The following is a 20,204-nucleotide window of genomic DNA, read 5'->3' on the forward strand; positions in this document are numbered from 1 at the left end:
GTATATAATGAAGTAATTTAGTGCTCTTATATTTAAGTTCAGATGGGGATTTCCATTAGACGTCTAATATTGTTAGACATCTACTAGGTCCACTAGCACAGTACTTTACTCACCTGTTTTAGAGGTTGCCTGCGCATATTAACCAAGTCGTCAAGATACCGACTTTCAACAAACTTTCTTAACATATGAACAAAACATGTTTATGAATGCTGTTAAAGCACATTACATACTTTGTTAACTCAACCTGTTCCCTGTAATAAATAGTAATATTAGATATTATTGATGCTTTTGCTGTGTTTTTAAAAATGGAAGGACTGCTCTGTAAAGTTTGTGAACCACCTCTGTACATGAAAATTCCCTTATATAGTGTACATGCAGATAGCCACCCAAGGTTACACCGTACATTCCCAATGAGATTTGTCATTGATGAAATCAGTTTACAACTTGCTTCAAGTTTGAAAATGTACTGATTTTATCATACTGTAAAATGTTTGCAACAATAGTCTTGCTAATATTAGGGTTTTGACTAGTTCTTTGGCCAGTTTACCCAGTTTACCCAAGTGCAGTTTACCCACTGGCTGTGCAACCCAGAGAGATTAAATACGCCTCTATCATTACCTTTTCAAATTCAATCGGGGATAATTCTATGGCTTCAGGAAATTCAATACTTGGAAAACTACTTTGATGTTATTTGACCATTCTCAGGGTGAAATATTTCAGTCTAGGCCTAATTGTGGCAATAATTTCACTGTGAAATTTAGGGGCTTTAAGTAAACCTAATTACCTGCTGTCAGAACTTTTCAACTAGTAGCAAAAGTTAAAAAAAATTAAGGATAAAAACAAGTTTATGTCCACTCAACCACAGGAATATTTGCAAAATTTATGACCTTGGGGTCCAGGACTTTCTTTTTGGAGATGTTCGTTTAACTTAATCCATCCAGCTGCTGTAACCTAAGCCATAGAATAGTAAGATGTAACTTTACAGAAAATGTTGGTTTAGCTTACAGGCCCCTCCCATGGTTAAATTACAAGTTTATACTAAAAAAAATATTGATTTTTTTTTTTTTAATAATATGTGTAGTTTTTCACTAATTGCTTTTGAAATATCTGATGGACCTCACACAAGAGTATGATAAGGAGATAATGGTTAGTGACTTGGAATCCCAAACCATTTTAATGAAAACATGCACCTTGAAATTGATCTTACATTCATAATCAAATTGCTCAGTCTACTTACTGTAAGTAAGCATAGCTGTTTTGTGAAGACCCCAGATGTATCCTGAAAAAAATAGGAAATAACAAAATTTAGGGTCTTTCTGTTGCAATCGTGATAGAAATAAGAGGCTGCCTTGGTCATATCTTACAATCATGTACAATAAATGCTAGTAGTACAAAATTACCAAATAGTAATATTGTTATCCATAGTTCAATGTTTTGGTTGATTGAAGAGTAAGTGCTCTGCCAACACATGAACTTTACCTTTGGTTTCATGCCTTGGTGCATGCATGTTTATGTGTGAATGCCACATGTGTTGCTCTTGGCTGTGGAAATGGAAACATTTCTTAAAGCAGCATTTTGCGTCCTTTTCTATGATATTTCTCAACCTCACTGACTCCACTATGTCATAACGACATACATAACTAGCTTATCTATTTAAATCTTACTTCAAATGGTGGCATAAAAGTCGAAAAATTTGCAACTTTCAACTTTGTTTTTCTCCAAGATATTTTCCGTTGGGATCTCAATCAACCTCGCCCATAATATGAATATTTAAACACTACGAACGTCATTGACCAATACGTAATCCAACACCAAGCTTGATTTGTATACAGTCTATATGGCAGTTGTACCAGGGAGTTCCATAACAACTCCCTGGTTGTGCCAACGCAAAGTCTTGAATCTATTTTTAGCAACGGCTCATAACTAAACCTGCATCTCTGATTGGTTTAATTCAAACTAGTGGGTTTGGGGTGCTGTATGCGATTAATTTTAAATGTGGAATTTTGTCGTGGATACTTTTCTCATTCTCTGCAAATATCCTTAATTACTCGCCAATTAACGATGTTGGCAGGGATAAACTTGGCTGATATCTTAGTTTGCTGTTTTGTGATTGATATATGCAAAAAACTTGATGGACATGTCAAAAAAATAGAAAACGGCGACCAAACGCAAAATGCTGCTTTAATTTAGAGCTGTAGGTTGTTTCAAAGCCCTGCTTTTCTTCATAACCTTATGATCAAACTCTCATTGATCCGAGTCAGCACATTGGTTGCAGTTAATTGCTGACATATTTTAGCTTTACAAGTATGTAGATCTGTAAGTAAGTAACAGTAAATGTTGATTGGTTTCATGATGGAGAGCCACTTCACTGTTATTCATGCAGTAGAATCGTTCGAGTTAAAAATGTTTATAGTTTGGTGAGTTTAATTTTCGAAAAATTTGTGATTCATGTGTTCTGAAATCCAGAATTAATGGCAGATTGTGCCTCAAGCAACACTTTGATCTTTTTTTACATCATTTATGCTTTTTAACTGAAAACTGTCAAGAAGAAATACCTTTGGAAGTCAGTCAAAGGTTTTGACACAAATCAATGGGTGTATATATCACCACACATGTGGTGAAGTCATGCACCATGAGCAGGGGGAACTGGAGAATTGTGGTTTAATCCATGGCCATATGATAGGCATGTATTGTTCTAACTAAGATCCCCTCCCCCCCCAAAAAAAAAATGAATGGATGCATTTGTTGGAACATGTAACTCAAAGTATGTTGTTTTGCTCTCTTGACAATCAATATGTGTACTGTTTGTGTATACAGTACATGTGATTACTTATGCAATAAAACTTCCTCATTGATGTTTATATACAATGATGAAGATAATTATCACGTCATGTCAATCACAACTGTTGTTTTCCTTCCTTTTAGCAATCATAAAAATTTAAAACCTTATATATCCATTATTTGTACCCTGGAAATGAAAATTTTCACAAGGAGAAGTATGAGTAACACAAAAGAAGTAATGTTTTCAATCACACAGGAGGAAAAGATGTTCATAAGAACACTTCTGCATGTTAGGATATTCCACTCACCTTTTCATGAACTCAGATGTGTGTCTGTTACCACAGCTTGTTTTGTAGCCTTTACCTGCAAGCTTTTTGTTTTATGATATTTTCTTTAGATACACATGGCTTTACTAATAAGGAGTTTGACCCCTGATCGACCTCGTGAGAGGTCTTGTTGGGGGGGGGGGGATCACAGTTGTGTAATGAAATAACAGACATTTTTTTAAGGGTTAAACTCCTTTAGTATTAATAGTATTTTGAAACACATGGCTTTGTTGTTGACATTCACCAGTTGTGTGCTGTGGATACACATGGTTGGAGTTGAATGAGAATCTGAGGTTTAGTCTTATTGTTTGCCATTGTTACTTGATGTTTTGGCTTGAAAGTAATTTGAAAATCACACAAGACAATATTGAAATTATGTGTTCCAGCGCTGCTTGTTTGAAGAGCCCTGACACAGTGCACTGCTAATCGGCATGTGTACGATTTATTTAATATTTGAAATGTGAGCTGGCTCTCTTTATAACTAAAGGGACACATGAACACAGTATGCATGTGTATAACTAGATTGAATGAAAACTGTCAGCCACGGTATATATAACATATTTAACAAAATAATTAACACAAATTTTGTTAAATATTTAACCAAAAAATATTTAACAAAAAAACATTTTTGGGGGGAGGAATATCACTTATAAGTAAATTACCACTGGGACACCAAAAAAAATTTTTGAAAAGAACACAAACTTTTTAGCTAGAATGGGATTGACACAATGACTCCAGGATTGTAGTCTTTTATAAGTTGCAAATAATTTCCTAGTCAGTTTCATATTGTTCATTTAAGTGTATTCCATGAAAAGTTCAGAGTTTGTAATAATATTTTCAGTATGATGAAGTCAAGATAAATATTTCGTTTGTCTTTCAGACAGAATCCCACAATGAGTGAAACGAAAGAGGCAGCCGAAGAGTCCATGAAGACTCCTGAACCCAAGGTTAGTTAAAAGCAGACTAACATGATTTTCTAATGTTATATCGTATGGTAGACAGTATAGGCAGTTATGGCATTGATAGGATAGGACTACACTGCAGTCACTGAACTGAGCCTACACTTGTAACATAGCTGTTTGCATGTTTGGTTTTTTGCCATATGAATGAATGCCTGACATTTTGATTTTCTGTAGAAGAATTGTCTAGAAGTAAAAGAAGCTGTTATATTGAAAGCAAATTTCAGTACTGATTTAATGTAGTTTTCAAACAGACACTCTTTCATGATCTATGCATGTTTTTGGTGTGTAAGACTATTTAACACTGTGTTAGACTATTCAAATTTTTTGGTGACTGTTGGTAACTTTGAAAACCTGAAATATTTTTTGAATCCTTGCCGAAGGCAGAAGGAATCTATATGGGATGGTGATGGCATGTGTGTGTTTATGTGACACTTGCTCGTAAGTGCTCGAACTTCAGAAGGATATATAGGGTACATTTCATATTTGGTATTTAGGTTCCCCTTAGGTAGAACTGGTTTGGGATGGTTGTTTGGTATTGGTCAAAGGTCATTTGAGGTCAGCACGGGTCAACGTCTGAAAACATTGTTCACACGTTTCTCAAGAAGTAGAAGTTGCATGCAGTTCAAACCTTGTGTGTAGTTTGCGGTTGGTGAGTAGAATCACAGAGCTTGCCTGCTTTCTGGTTATAAAGAAAGAAAATGTTTAAAAAATAAAAACATACATATACTGTATATATATTACTATTATTCAGTAATAACTCAGTTTTTATGAATTCAAATTCAACTTGAAAACCTTTGGAAAAGAAGAAGAAAATAACGATCATACTCACAATATGTTTGGGTTTGTTTTTGGTTTATATTTTCTGTATTTTGCATCTCAGTGGTATGCAGGAAGTCAATACTCCACTTGATAAGCTGTGTTTGTCTCAGAGTGCTCATACCTTGTAAGAATGGACATGATTGTTCAACAGCTGTGGTATTTATCGTAGGTTGAAGGTGACGTAAACATGAAATAAATTAGAAGGAAGGTGTCTCTCCTACTCTTGATCCTTCCTGAGTTGGTTTGAAAGTTGAGCTGTAGTAGTAATTTAATTTATTGGTCATCAACATGCACTCTCCAGTCCCTCCCCCCCCCCCCTATCCCTCCTCCTTTCCAAGATAAAATCTGAAATTACTAAGATACCTATCAAGTGCTACACATGAATAGACTATCATCAAATGTTAAGTGCACTTCAATAACCACTTGTTTAATGTGGTTGAGCTCTCAGCATCTTGGTTTCGATCCCTTGTTTGCATAAGTTTTACCAAATTTATCAGGCAATGAACCAGGTTTGATTGCAAATTTGTAGGGGTATCAAGCTAAGACATTCTTGTAGCTTTTTTTCACCCAAAGATTGCCAAGTACAGTACTGTAGTGAGTAATTAGTGTGTCAGTTTGATTGGGACTTGTTCAGATACTAGCATTGATCAGTCTAGCATTGCTGTCAAACATTTTACTCTTTCATAAATTGCTAAATAACAAGTAATGAAAGATCCATAAATTGATTCTGACAAAATAATATGTCAGACACCAATCAAACTTGTTATTCATTCCGGGGGGCGGGGGGAGGGGGGGTGCAAACATTTTTTATGAAAATTATTATTCGAAATGAACTTTACTGGTTTATAAACAAAGTTCGATATAGACATATTATGCCATGAATATAATTGTAATTTTTAATGTAATATACTGTGGATCTAAATTATCCTTTCCTATCAAATTGCATCCAAGGTAAGGTAAGATGTTGAAAGCGAATATATTATGGGGGCCTGGAGTGAATAACACTTTGTTACTGTTCAGTAAAGATAAACTCCCACCTCTACATGTAGTAATTCTCTAAATATGAAACAGCTCTGATTTTACACGAGATATATAAAATCTTGATCACTGTATGTTTTTGAATTTACTGGTTGATTTTGGTGATTTTTGGTGATTTACTGGTACTCTTTTTGTTATTGTCAGACACAAATGTGGGTAGTCCATATGGAAGCTTTATGGGGTCTAAACTGTTGGAAATAAATTAGGGAAGTTGTAGGCTTGCAACTTGGCAGGAAACTACACATTAGAGAGTGCAGTATTATGAAAGGATTGTTCCATGAATGGGGTGTGAAATGAAGTTAAAGGATAGTTGACATTAGGAAGGAAGTACAGTTAAGTTTAACAGTGGTACTGACTAGTATGTACTGAACTACTGTGTGTGGTAAAGTTTGGTAAAATTCCAATTTTAGAAAACCAATCACAGATATTCTGTATGTAACCACATTTGTATCAGATACATGTTGAAAATGTTGTGAAAGGAAAAAGTGAAGCAATGGATGTGAGAGAGAGACAATAATGAAAAGATTGGATTTTGAAAGAAAGAGGCTACTGTGCTTATAGTGTCCTGTAGGCCAATGTTGTGCTTGGTCATTTACAAAGTACATTTAGCAGTGGTCATCTTGAGTCCAAAAAGAGTTTTTAGTCACATCTTTAAACAAGACTTATTTACCAGGCATGCACAATGTTCTGTAGTTTGTTATTTTAAAACTATTTCCATTAGATGAGAGTGGATGTGGATATTAGAAAGGATAATGGTTGCTAGTAACAGGCCATGATAGTTTTACATCATTTGTAGTCTGTGGCTCAACTTGTTTCATAATTGTACAAGATTTAGGATTGACTAAACTGGACAGATTATTTTTTTCCCCTCAAAACTTTCTAACTGGTTACCATCTTTCAAATTCTTAGTTTTCATTACAAAAAATCTATCAATTCTATTTTGCTATTTACCTCACGAACACCCAGACATTTTGTTTATGTTTTTATTTTATCTGAAATACATGGTTCACTAAATCTCTCTGCCAGCATGTTGAAAAGAGAGATAGTGCTTTTCTGAGGAAGGAAGTTTAACTGTTTTCAGATCTAGCAGTTGGCTGCAATTACAATACCAGATGAAAACTTTGCACATACTGCCAATCAGTTAAATGTAAACTGAACATTCAGAACTGCCATATATATATATATATATATATATATATATATATATTGTATCCAGTTAAAAAAAAAATAGGTTTATGTAAGTAGAAGATACTGCAATATATTGGTGATAAATTCTGATATTGAAAATGGCAGTGCTCAAGTTTGTGTTTCTTAGTCTTCATTCTAGTGGCTACAGTACAACACACGGTTGTTATTTTGTTTTCATACAGCAGACCACAAAGCGACCTGCTGATGTCTCTAGCCCGTCTGAGAGGACACCGGGATCGAAGCGAAAGCGGAAGCCAGCAGAACTATACCAGTCTGATGTCATCGATGCTTGCTCTAAGCAAACAAGATCATCTTCGGATGCAAAGAGAGAAGTTTTCCTTCCTAAAGGTGGCTATGTAGCTGTGAGGAGTGAAGACGGTAAGCAATATAAATGTAAATCCCCTGAATCATCCGTCTCCACATAGAGCCAGCCTCCCACATAACTCGAGCACCCTGACTCGACCAGTGTCTTCAAGTAATTTACTTTCACTCCAATCTTACTTGTCTTACCATTCCAATTGTCCACTTTTTTGCCATTAAGCTTGACCGCTAGAGGTTGTAATATTTCAGCAGCACTTACTTACCTACTCTGTGATCCACTCCCCGGTGGGTCAACCTCTAGTGGTGAAGCCCTCCTTTTCGGAATCTACCATCCAGATGTCACACCCGACCACATTTTATGGAGTCTTTCATCTGAAAATACGTCTTGGTGATTCGTGCTATTGGATCACGATTGAACTTTCACAGAATATTCTTTGTCTTAATCAAACAACTGGATTAGTATCCTTTAAATTTTTTCATGTTTTTTTCATTGCACATAATTCACTTCCAGGTTGCACCTTGTGCTCACAGCACTTTTGAAGGGGGTAAAGGTTGTTGTTGAGACTCACAGTACTTCAAAGTAATGAGCTGGCTATATAAGCAACACCTGACACTGGTTAGGCTTACCATCTAATTATAGCAGTGGCCTTCAGTTTTTTTTTTTCCAAACTTGTTTTTCAAACAAGTATTTAGAAAGATTTTTCGCCCTGCAGGGTTCGTTTTTTGTTCAGATCTTGGATTCGGTTTTAGGTCAGTCCTTCAATATCATTCATTAGTTAAAGGCTTACTCTTAGGCTTGTTGGTCCACTTGTCCATGTTTCCCAAGTTTTGGGGTATTTCTAAATTCTTACCACTTTTGTAACTGGTGTCACTTTGTAACCTGCTGCTTTTAATTTCCAACAGAGCAGCTTGAAAATCCTTTGTTATGGGATCCATAAAATTGTGTGATATTCTACTTCCTTATCACCTGTAGTACAATATACAATCAATCTGGAGCAATTTGGGGGAAGTAAATGTTTTGCTGTTCCTTTTTTGGTACAAAGTAAGCTCCACATAGGAAATGAAGCTTTCTGTTGGTAAAGAAACCAGGTACCTCCTCAACAGTACATCAGTGGATGATCTTGAAATGATTGCTGTGAAAGGAAAGTTCCTCCATGATCAGTTTAGGTTAGGTGACTAGCAGTGTAATTATCAACAGGAAGTTGAAATATGAAAGTAACAAGGATTTCATTTCCTTTTCTCTTGTTTGATGATAGCATTTTACTAATAGACACTCAAAAATTATCCCTCACTCTCACATGTTGATTTCACCGAAGTCTTCGGTATGATACACATAGACCGTCGGTGAGGAGAACTTTTCAATGTATGTCACAAAAAGCGGTCTAATATTAACATACGAGTTTAGATTTAGATTTTTTTGTAAAAAAAAAAAAAGTTGAAGGTTTACAGTCTTGTATGAGGCTAATGCTTCCTCACGCGACTTTACAACTTAACCCCTGGTCATTGGTAACTTGTCACACCCACACACCAAAGTGTGCCCAATTCAATCAATCTCTCCTGGGGCACCACAACCACGTGTCCCCCGGGGGCTTCCCATAGGGTGCAGCCACAAACCGGCGCACACAACTATATTTACAAGTTACCTCGCAGGTCCCCATTTATACACCTGGGTGAAGAGAGGCAATGGAGATAAAGCGCCTTGCCCAAAGACACAACGTAATGATCTGGCCAGGGCTCGAACCTGTAATACTTAGATCACAAGTCCACTGCCTTAACCACTTGACCACAACGCCCTCTCAATGTGTTATAATGTGTAATGTGTTATATGCCATAGCTCAATCATAACCTAACAATATGTCATAAATGACCACACTCAGTAGGTTAAGGGGGAGAAGGGTGGTTTTAAAAATACTGTTTATTTACTTCATGGACCCTCTCTTACCCGTCTCCTATGGATACACCCGGTCTAGCCTAAGGACTGGTAACATTCATGCAGAAAGTTTTGGGGGGTATTCACTCTTTAAGCACATTTCTCTGGAGACTTGTGTCGGCCAGTGTGATGTAAAGACATCGATGATGAGGTTATTTTGATTCAAATGTTAGAGATAGCCAATCAGATTACACATTTGGTCTAACTGGTTTTACATTGTATTTTAATGTGTTTCATGTTCATGACGTGTTAGATAACTGGTAAAATCTCCTTCTCTATTCCATACAGGTTTCTATCTGTGCCAGGTCCTCCATTACGTATACGATGACACAGTGGGGCCCATCCAGGTACAGTGGATGGAAAAGAAGTCAAACAACGTCTATGAACTGGACTATATGGACTCTGTGGACCGCGAGTCAGTGTTGACCGAGGTCAGACTCAATCCCGGCGGAGAAAGGGGTCTGAAAACCCTCCCAGCCGCAGAGAAGGAGAGGATTGACAAGATCTTAGGGTTTTCTCTACAAAAGGAGAAAGGTCTGCTTCAGGGTGTTGACAGTAAGTAAATTCCATGTACAGTATGTTACCCCGTACTCGTACAGTATACCCATCATCTGGCTTCATATGTCGCAGTTTATATTTCATATCTTTACTTCTTTCCTGTGGTCTCCTTTTCATAGCCATTAATTAGAAGTATGTTGGAAATATGAAGGTAGGCATTGTTATTAAACCCATGTGACTTTTTCTCAGTTAAAGGTGCACACCGATGGAAAAGTTGTGTAGAATAAATTGTGACTTAAGTTCTTGGAGATGCAGGCTGAGGACTTGATGATGGCTATTGCCATATTTTCACAGTTTAGGCTTGTAATAGTAAGGATATATCTGATAGAAATTGCATTTTCTATGAAGAAAAGAATGCACTTCTCTTTGCAGAAGTGAATATTTCCTACGAATAATTTCTAGCGAGGGTGTGCATAAAATTGGGTGTGACTAATCTTGACATGTTGAATATTCAATTACTGAAATAGCATGGTATTGAAACCATCATCCCAACCTGTTATTCCTTTACTTATCTTTGGTGAAGATGTTGCTTTTTCTCCGCCACTGCAGATTGTAAGTGTGTTGTCTTCCTATCAACCGGTATTGTGTTCTCTCCAAACACTTTATTTAGGTTCAAATCTGGCAGAAGCTGTTACTGCCTCTATTATCAGGTCCAAGAACCAAGCTAAACACAACAACCCGAGGAAACCCCCATCTGCATCCCATAAAAATGGCTCGTTTCTAAATGGGCAACCCTCGACAAGTGTTGCTGAGATGAAAGAGACAAATGAGAAGAGGCAGCCTACCAGGAAGCCGAGAGGTAAATATGGAAACGATACATTGAAAGCCTGTTTGATTGAATAGATTGTTCATAGGATGGCTTTAAGTGTTTGTGTCAATAATTCATTACTCCCTCATAAAAGAAAAAGAGTTTGACTCTGTTCAGTGTGTTGACCGTTCTACATATCATGAATGTCAGGCATGTTTTTACGTAAGATGGAATCAGTGGTGAAACTGTTCCTTAATCCAGGCTGAAAATGTTCCTTCTATGTTCAACCCCTCCCCCCTGTTACCTACTGGTGACCTATTTGATACCCCACACAGGCTCTAGAAGAATCAAAGAGGCTGACGATGAGCGAAAGGCAGTCGTCAAGTTAAAGCACATCAAACCAATCTTAAAACTCCATAAAATTGAAGAAAAGAAAAATGCCAAGCGTAGAAGCAAGGGTGGTTCAAGGATCTCTGTCAACTCAGGCTCCCAACACTGGAAAGGGACCAATCAGAATCCAAACAAAGCATTAAAACCAAACTCAAGTATAGCCCTGGTCTCCACAGACAGATTTCAGGCAGTCAAGTGAGTTTTTTTTAAAAGTTTTTATTTGTTTTTGTCAACCAACTATGAAAGTTTCACCTCAAAATGAAAGTTTTGCCAATAATAAGTTTCACTTAAGATTGAAAAGTGAAATTTGCACCTTCCAAAATGTGGTTTGATGGGTACAACTGCATTTTACTGTGTTCCATTTCAGAAAAGTGATTTTATTTAATAATGCTTAAAAAAACCACAGTTTTAATGGGTTCATAATTTTGAAAGTCTCTCTTATATTAGTTCTACATGCTGTTGTCAATAAATGAATGTTGCATGTCCATTGATCATGATACTTCTTGATACTTCTTCGGTGTGACATTTTGTCTTTCTCCTGAGCCATTTATTTTATGATACCTTTCGAGTGAGCAATAATATATACATACAACTATTTTGCAGTTATTTAAAGACATAGCATATCTTTTACAAAGTATAGTTGTAAAGATTGGTTTGACATTTTGATGGAATTTTTTTTTTATACCCAGCAGCAATCCTCATAGCTTTGTTAATGAGAGGAAAATGTGTTGAAAATTACTTCAGCAAATATTAACAATTTTGTAAATTACAGAATTATACTACATGATACACTTTATAGTGCCCTTTCATATTGAAATGTGTTACAGAAAGGTTTGGAGATTAGCAGTTATCACCTTATTGTGTGTGGTCTGGATAATGTCTCATTGTACTGCTACTTGCTATGTAGACACTCCAATGTTTTGGAGTTTTCATATTTAAAGTAAACAGTGTCTGTGAGGTTTGTTTCCATAACAAGTTGTCAGATATAACTTCATCACCCCAATTTCACTTTCTTTTGAGCATATATTCCTTTAATATTGTTGCCAGCTATTTTCATCCAGGAAACTAACCAAGCACTCAAGTGAAAAATTGCTAAAACAGGCCTCATGCTCATCACAAACTCCCATTTCGTCTTCGATTGTATAGTTCACACAGTTAACTTTGCAGAAGGTAGCCTATTTAATAGCACTTAGCACTGTAAAAGAAGTGTCACATTGGTTACTCATTTGATAGTCACAATGCTATGGGGATGAGGGAGGTGGGATGGGGGAGGGGGGTGGGATGGGGAGGGGGTGGGGTGTTGTGGTGTAAATAGGACACAAACTTGACATGTTCCTTCCTTCTTTTAGCGGGTTTACTGTCACACACATTTCAATAATTTTGTTTTCACAGAAAGGAAGAGGATTTCTCAGAGAATTCAAATGTAATGCTATGTAAGGAAGCAATCCATGCTGTCCTAACCAATAACCAGGGATCACTCCAGAGGCTGATCGACGACAGATTGAATGTTCCATCTGTCTTTGTGAGCCGATCTGCCGATGTCCAGGAAAATGCCTTGCTGTACTCCATGCAACTCAAAAGTAACAAAGCGTTTGACATGCTGTCGAGGGAGCTCTTCTCTTCTGCTGCTAGAGTGGGAATGTCAAATCCAGTTTTGGATAAATCGCAACCTAAAAGGTGTGTTCCCCCCACCCTTTGTTTTTTTTTTCCCTTTTTATTTTTGTTTGTTGTTTCATCATGTCTTGTCTTGTCTTGCCCTCCAGTCTTTTCTGTTCTTGTCTTGGTTTGTCTGATCTGGTTTTGTCATGTCATGTCTAGTCTTGTCTGTTCTTGTCTTGGTTTGTCTGATCTGGTTTTTTCATGTCATGTCTAGTCTAGTCTTGTCTTGCCTTCTAGTCTTGTCTGTTCTTGTCTTGGTTTGTCTGATCTGGTTTTTTAGCTCATACCAGCATGCTGGTGTGAGCTATTGTTACAGTGCGGCGTCTATCACTCTATCACTCTATCATTCTATCACTCTATCACTCTATCACTCTATCCGTCAACAATTGGTAAAACCGCTCCCACTCGCTCAGTGTTTGATGGAATTTCATGAAACTTGGACACAAGGACCATTAGGTATAGGTCCATCAGATATGATCCAAAATTTGGGGTCAAAGGTCACCTGTGGGCCGTAATAGGCCATTTTGTGGAAATACGCAAAATGCTTCTTCTCCTACAGATTCCATGGTACAATGTTGAGGGTTTGTCACGATAGTACTATGGTAGTTTTACCTTCAGGGTGTTCATGAATTTGAGATCAAAGATCAACTAGGGGTCTTTTGTGGCCCGGGCCGCGGCCCTATATTTTCAAATTGCTCCTGTTTGTACAGTGTATGGCCAATTATAATGAAACGGTCACAATGTTCCTCGGGATGAGAGTTACGAGGGGTGTTCGGAAAATTGAGGTCAAAGGTCATTTAGGGGGTCATCGGGGGTCATTCTTTGTAATATTTTCAAATATCTCAATCTTCTCAAGATTTTGATGGATCATATTCAAAGTTGTACTGATGATTGTTGGATTGTGTATGAATAAGGTGATGCCTAAAAATTTTTGGTCAAAAGTTAACTAATTACAATTAATCCCCATTGTTTAAAAAAATCTGAGCCTTCACTTTTTGCCAAAGCTCCTTTAATTTGTCTCCCAGTGTCTGCAGTGTTTGTTTACATTTGTGGTTAAGCTCTGCAGAGGCTGTTAGTGGAATTAAAGCAGGACTGGGAGTTGTTATTAACTGTTGAACTGTAAGCATGAGAGCCCTATAGCCAATCAGCACTTGCCGATTCTTTGAGCCTGAGGTATGTAGGCAGCTTGTGAAGTTATGCCTTGTAGGGAGTGCTTGTTATGTCTGTAGAGGGGAGAAAGTTTAATAGGGTAGGTCAGTGGTATTGTTTGAGAGAGTGGGTAAAATAGGATTTAAAGGGGAAAATAGGAATTATAGCCAGTGGTGTGGCCAGGATTCTGCTAATGGAGGGGGGGGGGGTATCCCTCACGGGCCCAAAATTGGTTTTGTGGGCCCTACATTTTTAAGCTCGAATAGGTATGAGCTTCTGCACCATTGGTGCTCTAGTTCATGTCTAGTCTTGTCTTGCCTTCTAGTCTTGTCTGTTCTTGTCTTGGTTTGTCTGATCTGGTTTTCCTCGTCTTGCCTTGCCATATACATTCTCTGTTCTAGGTTATGTCGTGTTTGGTCTGACCTGGTCTCGTCTAATGTTCTAATTGCCAGAAAGTTCAAACATCATTATGAAATCAATGTTGTTTATTATTGTGTCATTTGACAGGTTTCATGTATTTCATGATGCTTGATGTTAATGGACATAAGGTTTGATATCTTTTATGTAAGATTCAAATTCAGTCTCATTTTGACTTTTCTTGTCCTAGTTTGCCTGGTGTGGTCTAGTAATGTCTTTTCTAGTCATCTATTCTACAGAGAAATCTAGCTTTATGATTTAATTAATGTTGTTAATCCTGTGTCCATCATTTTACAGGTTTCATCATGTGTTAATGGGCCATAGAACAAAGATTGTCAATGCTGCCAAAGGAACCAAAGAGGGTAACTTTGCATTTGCCAGGGTAAGTACAGAATAACAGATTAGCAATTGTTGAAATATTGGGACCATTTTAGTCATCTTGAGTTTGTGTTAGTGCTAATGTGTAAATGATCTTATTTTCAATTTTCAAGTTTTAGTCATTTTTTTGTTCTGAATGGTGCTGCTATAACCATTGCAATTCAGGTCATAGCAGTTTAATGGGTCAAATATTCATTCTCAATAATTCAAGAACAAGCAGAAAACCTACATGATTTCAGTTTTGTGCTTTCTGTATGAGATTTATTCAAGTACTCAAAATAGTGTCTGGGTAAGGACCTTTTGAGAATGAAATAAAATAATTCATTTCTTGTTGTTATTGACTTCATTTGATTGAGACTTGGTAAAATGATTGTAAATTTGCTGGCAGATCCAAAAAGCTGATTTAACAAACAGGACTACCATCCAAACTGGAAGAGTGCTGAAGAAAATGTTTTGATGATTCGCTTAATTAATTAATTGCTTGTTGTTATAGATAGACAAACTAGTCAATCCCTCATTGTTTAGGAGAGCAGGTTACCAACGAGGTGAAGCAATTTCAAAGAGGATCTGTTCTTATTCTCCTTTCCTTCAGGATTTGAACCTTTTCAATGCTAGTGGGGAACCGTACCTAAACATCGTCCAGTTTGCAATGAAAAATGACGTTCCCTTAAATTTCTTGGAAAAACTGGCTGTGAATGATCCTGAAGTATTGGTGAGTCCATCTTTGATGATTTTATAGCATCTTTTCATGCAGAAGTAAATAGAAGGCCAAAGACTGCTCTCTTTAGCCTAAAAATGAAGGTGTAAGGTGACCAAACAACCCTTGATTTCCAGTCTCCAGATTAAAAGGTCCCTTGAATTGTCCCTGCCTTTGTATATAATGTCCACAGGTTTATAACAAGTGTCCCTGAAACTATTCCCAAATTTGTAAAAAGTCTTTGATATAATACAAAGTTGAACAAAATTCATTTCTGGAGAATGTATTACAAAAATTGTTGGCAATGTGACCATCATCCTTTAATCATAAACACTACCAAACACTGAGATGCCCTCAAAAAAAAATCCAGCCCTTCATTTAAAATTTACAGTGTTAATACTACCCGATTGATATCAACATGAAAGGGGCTTTGGCATTAATACAATGTCTACGGATTTCCTGCTGAAATATTGGGCAATTTCTCCCTCTGTTTCAGGTGACAAGAGGAGTTGCTGTTTCTCTCACTCATAGATCCAGGTGTGATGTTTGAGCACCACTTGATTCTTGATAAATACATGTTTGGAAAGAAAGACACGTTTTATTCATCAGTTACGCTCAGATATATGTCTCTGTCGACTGTTTGCGAAATTGAACACTTTTTTTATCAGCGACCAATTTGTTATACGTTGGGAACATGACCTTTGAGATGCAAAAGAGTCAAAGTTTTGGAGTGATTTTTTTTATGTTGACAGTTAAACGGGTTTCGTTCTAAACGATTTAGTACAACTTCATGTTTTCTTTAAGTGCAGTCAGCATGATACTAATAATGATGATTCAATGAACCTGTACTGTTATTTGTCACCTTATCAAATAGTCTTTCGATTTTGTCAGTTATAAATATTTTTTTCAGTAAGTCCTTTAAATGTTTATCCATGTTTGTCGTTGTGAACAGACTAAAATGCAGCAGAATGCATATATAGCTGTCAGGTCTGGAAATCGTCTCCTCGCCGGGGAAGTCATCAAAACGTGCCAGGGAAAAGAAACCGTTCATGGATTTCACAAACTTCACGAACAGGTCAGTAAGCTCTGAAAGGAATATGTGATTTTAACGTTTAACTGCAAGGAAAAGGCATTTATGAGAAGCGAAATTTGATGTATTCTGTAAGGTACGAGAACCGGGAACAATCATTGCTAAAGACAGCCTTTACAGTGTCGTTTCTACCTTTATATCAAATCTTATGAGAAATGTGTTTATGGTAACTAATGCCATTTTCAAAATTTCATGAAAATTTCTTTAAAAGGGTTTTGAACCAAGAGTGGTTGAGATTTATGGATGTACATCATATTTTACTGCTTCAGTTAAATATGAAAGATATGAAAGCACAAACTGTCAGTGTAAACATGACCTATGATTGCTTTGCCACTACTACAACATTAACAGGTTTTATGTTTCCTTAATCCCTTGATGAATCTGTCCAATCAACTAAATCTTCCCGTCTTCTACAATCACAACTTGTAGGTGAATTTATTTCAGATTTTCAATCTTTTTATTTGCAAGCTTGGAACAGTCCCATGATATATAAAGTCAACTATTAGAACCTCTCATAAGGAAGGTCTTTGTTTCCCTTTATCACATGTTTTGTCATCATAATGGTGATGTATTGGTACCCGTTTTGATTATCTGTTTCGTAAACTTCTTCCTCACATTTCCGAAACTTTTATCGAACCGTTCTCTCCTCTCCAGGTTTTATTGGTGGACACTCCCGAAGAGTTGCCACAAACTAGCATTGCTATTACAAAGAAGAAGTCTGCAGATAATGCTAAGGTTTGTTTTCCATAAACTGCTGGTACAAGAGGAAGTGGGTTTTTTGCCTGCTCCTCTCCACGTTGTTCCTCTGCGTGGATTCTATGTACGGCTCTGCGTCAACGACTGGTTCTCGCACTCTTTTTTTTTTTAACTGCTTGTCTTTTAAATATTTACGTTACTATTAACCTACCAGCAAAAATGTAACCAGATAACATGAGACATAGCTTAAAGTTTGCTGCAACTCTCAGTTAGATTTTTAATATCCCAAGGTCAGAAATGGTTAAACTCAGCCATGTGTGCCTTTCATGCCTGTCATGAAAGCTTCACTCAGAGAAATTTCATGTTATACTTAAAGCTAAAGCACGGTTTCATCTTAATTGATTCCAGTGGTTGGTATTTTGGTTTATTCTGTAGAATGGTTCTTGGACTGGATTTGTCAATCTTTGTGACTGTCAGATACGCTTTTTTGTTAAAGGAATACAATTCTAGGAAATATTTTCAGTTGGAATGTATGTGTTACCTTCTTACAACAATGAGAGAAAATGGCTGGAAATGTCACCAACAGAAGAGAAACGATAGCTTGAAAAACACCTGCTGTAAAACTTTCCATATCAAGCTTCCTCTTCTTCAGTTTTGTTTCATTAAGTAAAGTATGTAACCTTAATGTATGTCATAGGAAATCCTGTTATTTTCCTCTTGAGTAAAAAGAGCTGTTTTATACAAAACCGTTGTATGAATTTCTCCCGATTTGAATAGATAGTCATATTGATGACAACTTCAGCACAGAATGTTGCAATCAAATTAGTCTAGGCCTAGGTAAAGCTGTCAAAGTGTTCATTTTTAAACCAGCATGGGTAGTGTTCTACTTACTGTGTTAAGTATCTGAAACTGCTAGAAACTAAGCAGTATGGTTTGCATGCATTGTAATTTGCTCGGTAGGAGGCAGTATATTGAAAATAAAGACAGCTGCTGATATTTCTTTAGAAACTGGAAAAAAGGCAAAGAAAGTTTGGGCTAGATCGGAATTCCAACCTTTGACCTCAAAGTTGAAAGCCCTGTATTCTACCACTGGAACTATTCAACCATTAGTTGTTGGAGATCCCTCTAAAATTTTATTTTGATTACTTTTTATTATTTTATATTTAATTTTATAATTTCCAAGTCAGTGTTCAGTTGTTCAATAATGTAGTTGTTGTTGAGGTGTCAGAAAAATTTGTGCTCATTTGTATTTGTTTGCTAAAAGAGTCAATTGATGTAATCCAAAAAATAATACCAAAAAAAATCCTTACATGCACCATAATGTTATACTATTGGATTAAGTACACATATTCTTCTTATGTATGTTTCCATATCTTTGATCAATATTTTCACTTTTTCTTTGTCTTTCTTTAGATGACTCCTTTCCACTGTGCTGCTATTAATCCTAATGCTAAGGTGCTAGCTCATCTTCTGACTTACTATGCTGGAGATACATTGTCAGACCAACACGGTTGGACTCTGTTACATTATGCTGCTGCCTGTAAGGGCCCTGCTCCTCTCGCTCTCCTGCTGTCACGGTAGGTTCATTTTCTGCTTTTGATATAAATTATTATTTTCACAAATTGTGTAATAACAGTGAAAAAGTAGATTTACCAGTAGAAGGCCGTGCTGTAACTCGATGTAGAGCCTTCAGATCCAATTTCGGGAGAAAAATTGATGTTCGTGAGCAAAGCCTGACGAGAGGTTGCTGAGGAGATATTGCTTTTGGACTTGAAATAATAATAATAATAATTAACAGTTCTTATATAGCGAAACTTGCAATAAAGTCTCGCCGGGCTGTACTTAACCCTGGTCATTGGTAACTTGTCGCACCTACACACCAAAGTGTGCACAATTCAAACAATCTCTCCTGGGGCACCACAGTGCACCACAGCCACGTGTCCCCTGGGGGACATCCCATAGGGTGCAGCCACAAACCGGCGCACGCAACTATATTTACAAGTCACCTCGCAAGTCCCCATTTATACACCTGGGTGAAGAGTGGCAATGGAGATAAAGTGCCTTGCCCAAGGACACAACTCAATGATCTGGCCAGGGCTCGAACCTGTAATACTTAGATCACAAGTCCACTGCCTTAACCACTTGACCACAACGACCAATTTGCCCATTGACAAAAGAGCCTGATCGTTGCTGGAGGTGGTGTCTTACTGCTGACATGATAGGTATCAGAGATCCCTAGTTTATAATGGAAACTGGAACTTGGTTGGGAACATAACATTGAGCAGATCTCAGAGTTAAAACCTTTGTTATTTACCATGGGTTAGGTTAGGTTAGGTTCATTCTTAAAGTGACCTTTTTTTTCCAGGTGTTAGTTCCGTTTGAAAAAAAAAATTGGTTTTCAGCAACTATGAATAACCACATCTTTTGCCTTTGTCAAATTATTGATGCAATTCTCTTTTCTAAAATTGCATGGAAAATTCCTTTTTTGTTAACGATCATCAAGATTTTCGTTAAAAATGCCCGAAAGCAATGGACTGCTTGACGCTGTCCTTTGTTCTTGAATGGAACATTTTCTCAATGACATGTAGACAAAATTGACAAGTATAGCTGTGCATTTTTTGTAAAAATGGAATGAACTGCTGTACCCAGACTTGAAGGGTACAAGTTGGGAGTTTTTCTTAAAAGTTTCTTCTTTTCTTTCTTGTTTCACAGAGGTGTACCAGCAGATACAGGGACTTGTAGGGGACTTACACCCTTGATGATTGCTTCAAAGTTAGGCCAGCTTCAAAATGTTGTACAGCTACTGAAACCCAGCAAAGGTGAGTTGTGGAAGAATTCAAATTTTGTCAAATCCATTGTTTTGTATAAAAGTTTGAGGATCTGCTGCCATTAATTTTAACAGGATATTTTGCAAGTCAAACACACAAATTATTATTATTATTATTTAGCAATTTTATATAGCCCTCTTTTCATGCTTAACCATGTTCAAGAGCGCTTTACAATGACAACAAAATGACAAAACCCTTAAAATATGAATATGAAGAATAAATTTGACAC

General features: G+C 36.9%; 1 protein-coding gene across 5 annotated transcripts in view; it reads left to right on the plus strand.

The window, feature by feature from the left end:
• The window catches only part of LOC139971468 (poly [ADP-ribose] polymerase tankyrase-like), a 57,436-nt gene that overhangs the window by 1,574 nt on the left and 35,658 nt on the right, over positions 1-20,204 (plus strand). For 2 of the 5 annotated variants that reach the window (XR_011794393.1, XM_071977961.1), the window contains exons 2-13: positions 3,988-4,054; positions 7,297-7,492; positions 9,654-9,920; positions 10,534-10,722; positions 11,007-11,256; positions 12,454-12,738; positions 14,584-14,668; positions 15,257-15,376; positions 16,314-16,436; positions 17,106-17,186; positions 18,561-18,724; positions 19,860-19,966. Coding sequence is in view for 4 of the 5 variants with exons in the window: in XM_071977961.1 (XP_071834062.1) it covers positions 4,001-4,054; positions 7,297-7,492; positions 9,654-9,920; positions 10,534-10,722; positions 11,007-11,256; positions 12,454-12,738; positions 14,584-14,668; positions 15,257-15,376; positions 16,314-16,436; positions 17,106-17,186; positions 18,561-18,724; positions 19,860-19,966 (1,921 nt within the window). In the remaining variant the exon portion in view is untranslated. The remainder of the gene's footprint in view (positions 1-3,987; positions 4,055-7,296; positions 7,493-9,653; positions 9,921-10,533; positions 10,723-11,006; positions 11,257-12,453; positions 12,739-14,583; positions 14,669-15,256; positions 15,377-16,313; positions 16,437-17,105; positions 17,187-18,560; positions 18,725-19,859; positions 19,967-20,204) is intronic. The other 3 variants (XM_071977964.1, XM_071977963.1, XM_071977965.1) reach the window with 3 other exon arrangements.

Source organism: Apostichopus japonicus, chromosome 8 (assembly GCF_037975245.1).
Source record: "Apostichopus japonicus isolate 1M-3 chromosome 8, ASM3797524v1, whole genome shotgun sequence".
In the NCBI taxonomy this organism is placed as follows: domain Eukaryota; kingdom Metazoa; phylum Echinodermata; class Holothuroidea; order Aspidochirotida; family Stichopodidae; genus Apostichopus; species Apostichopus japonicus.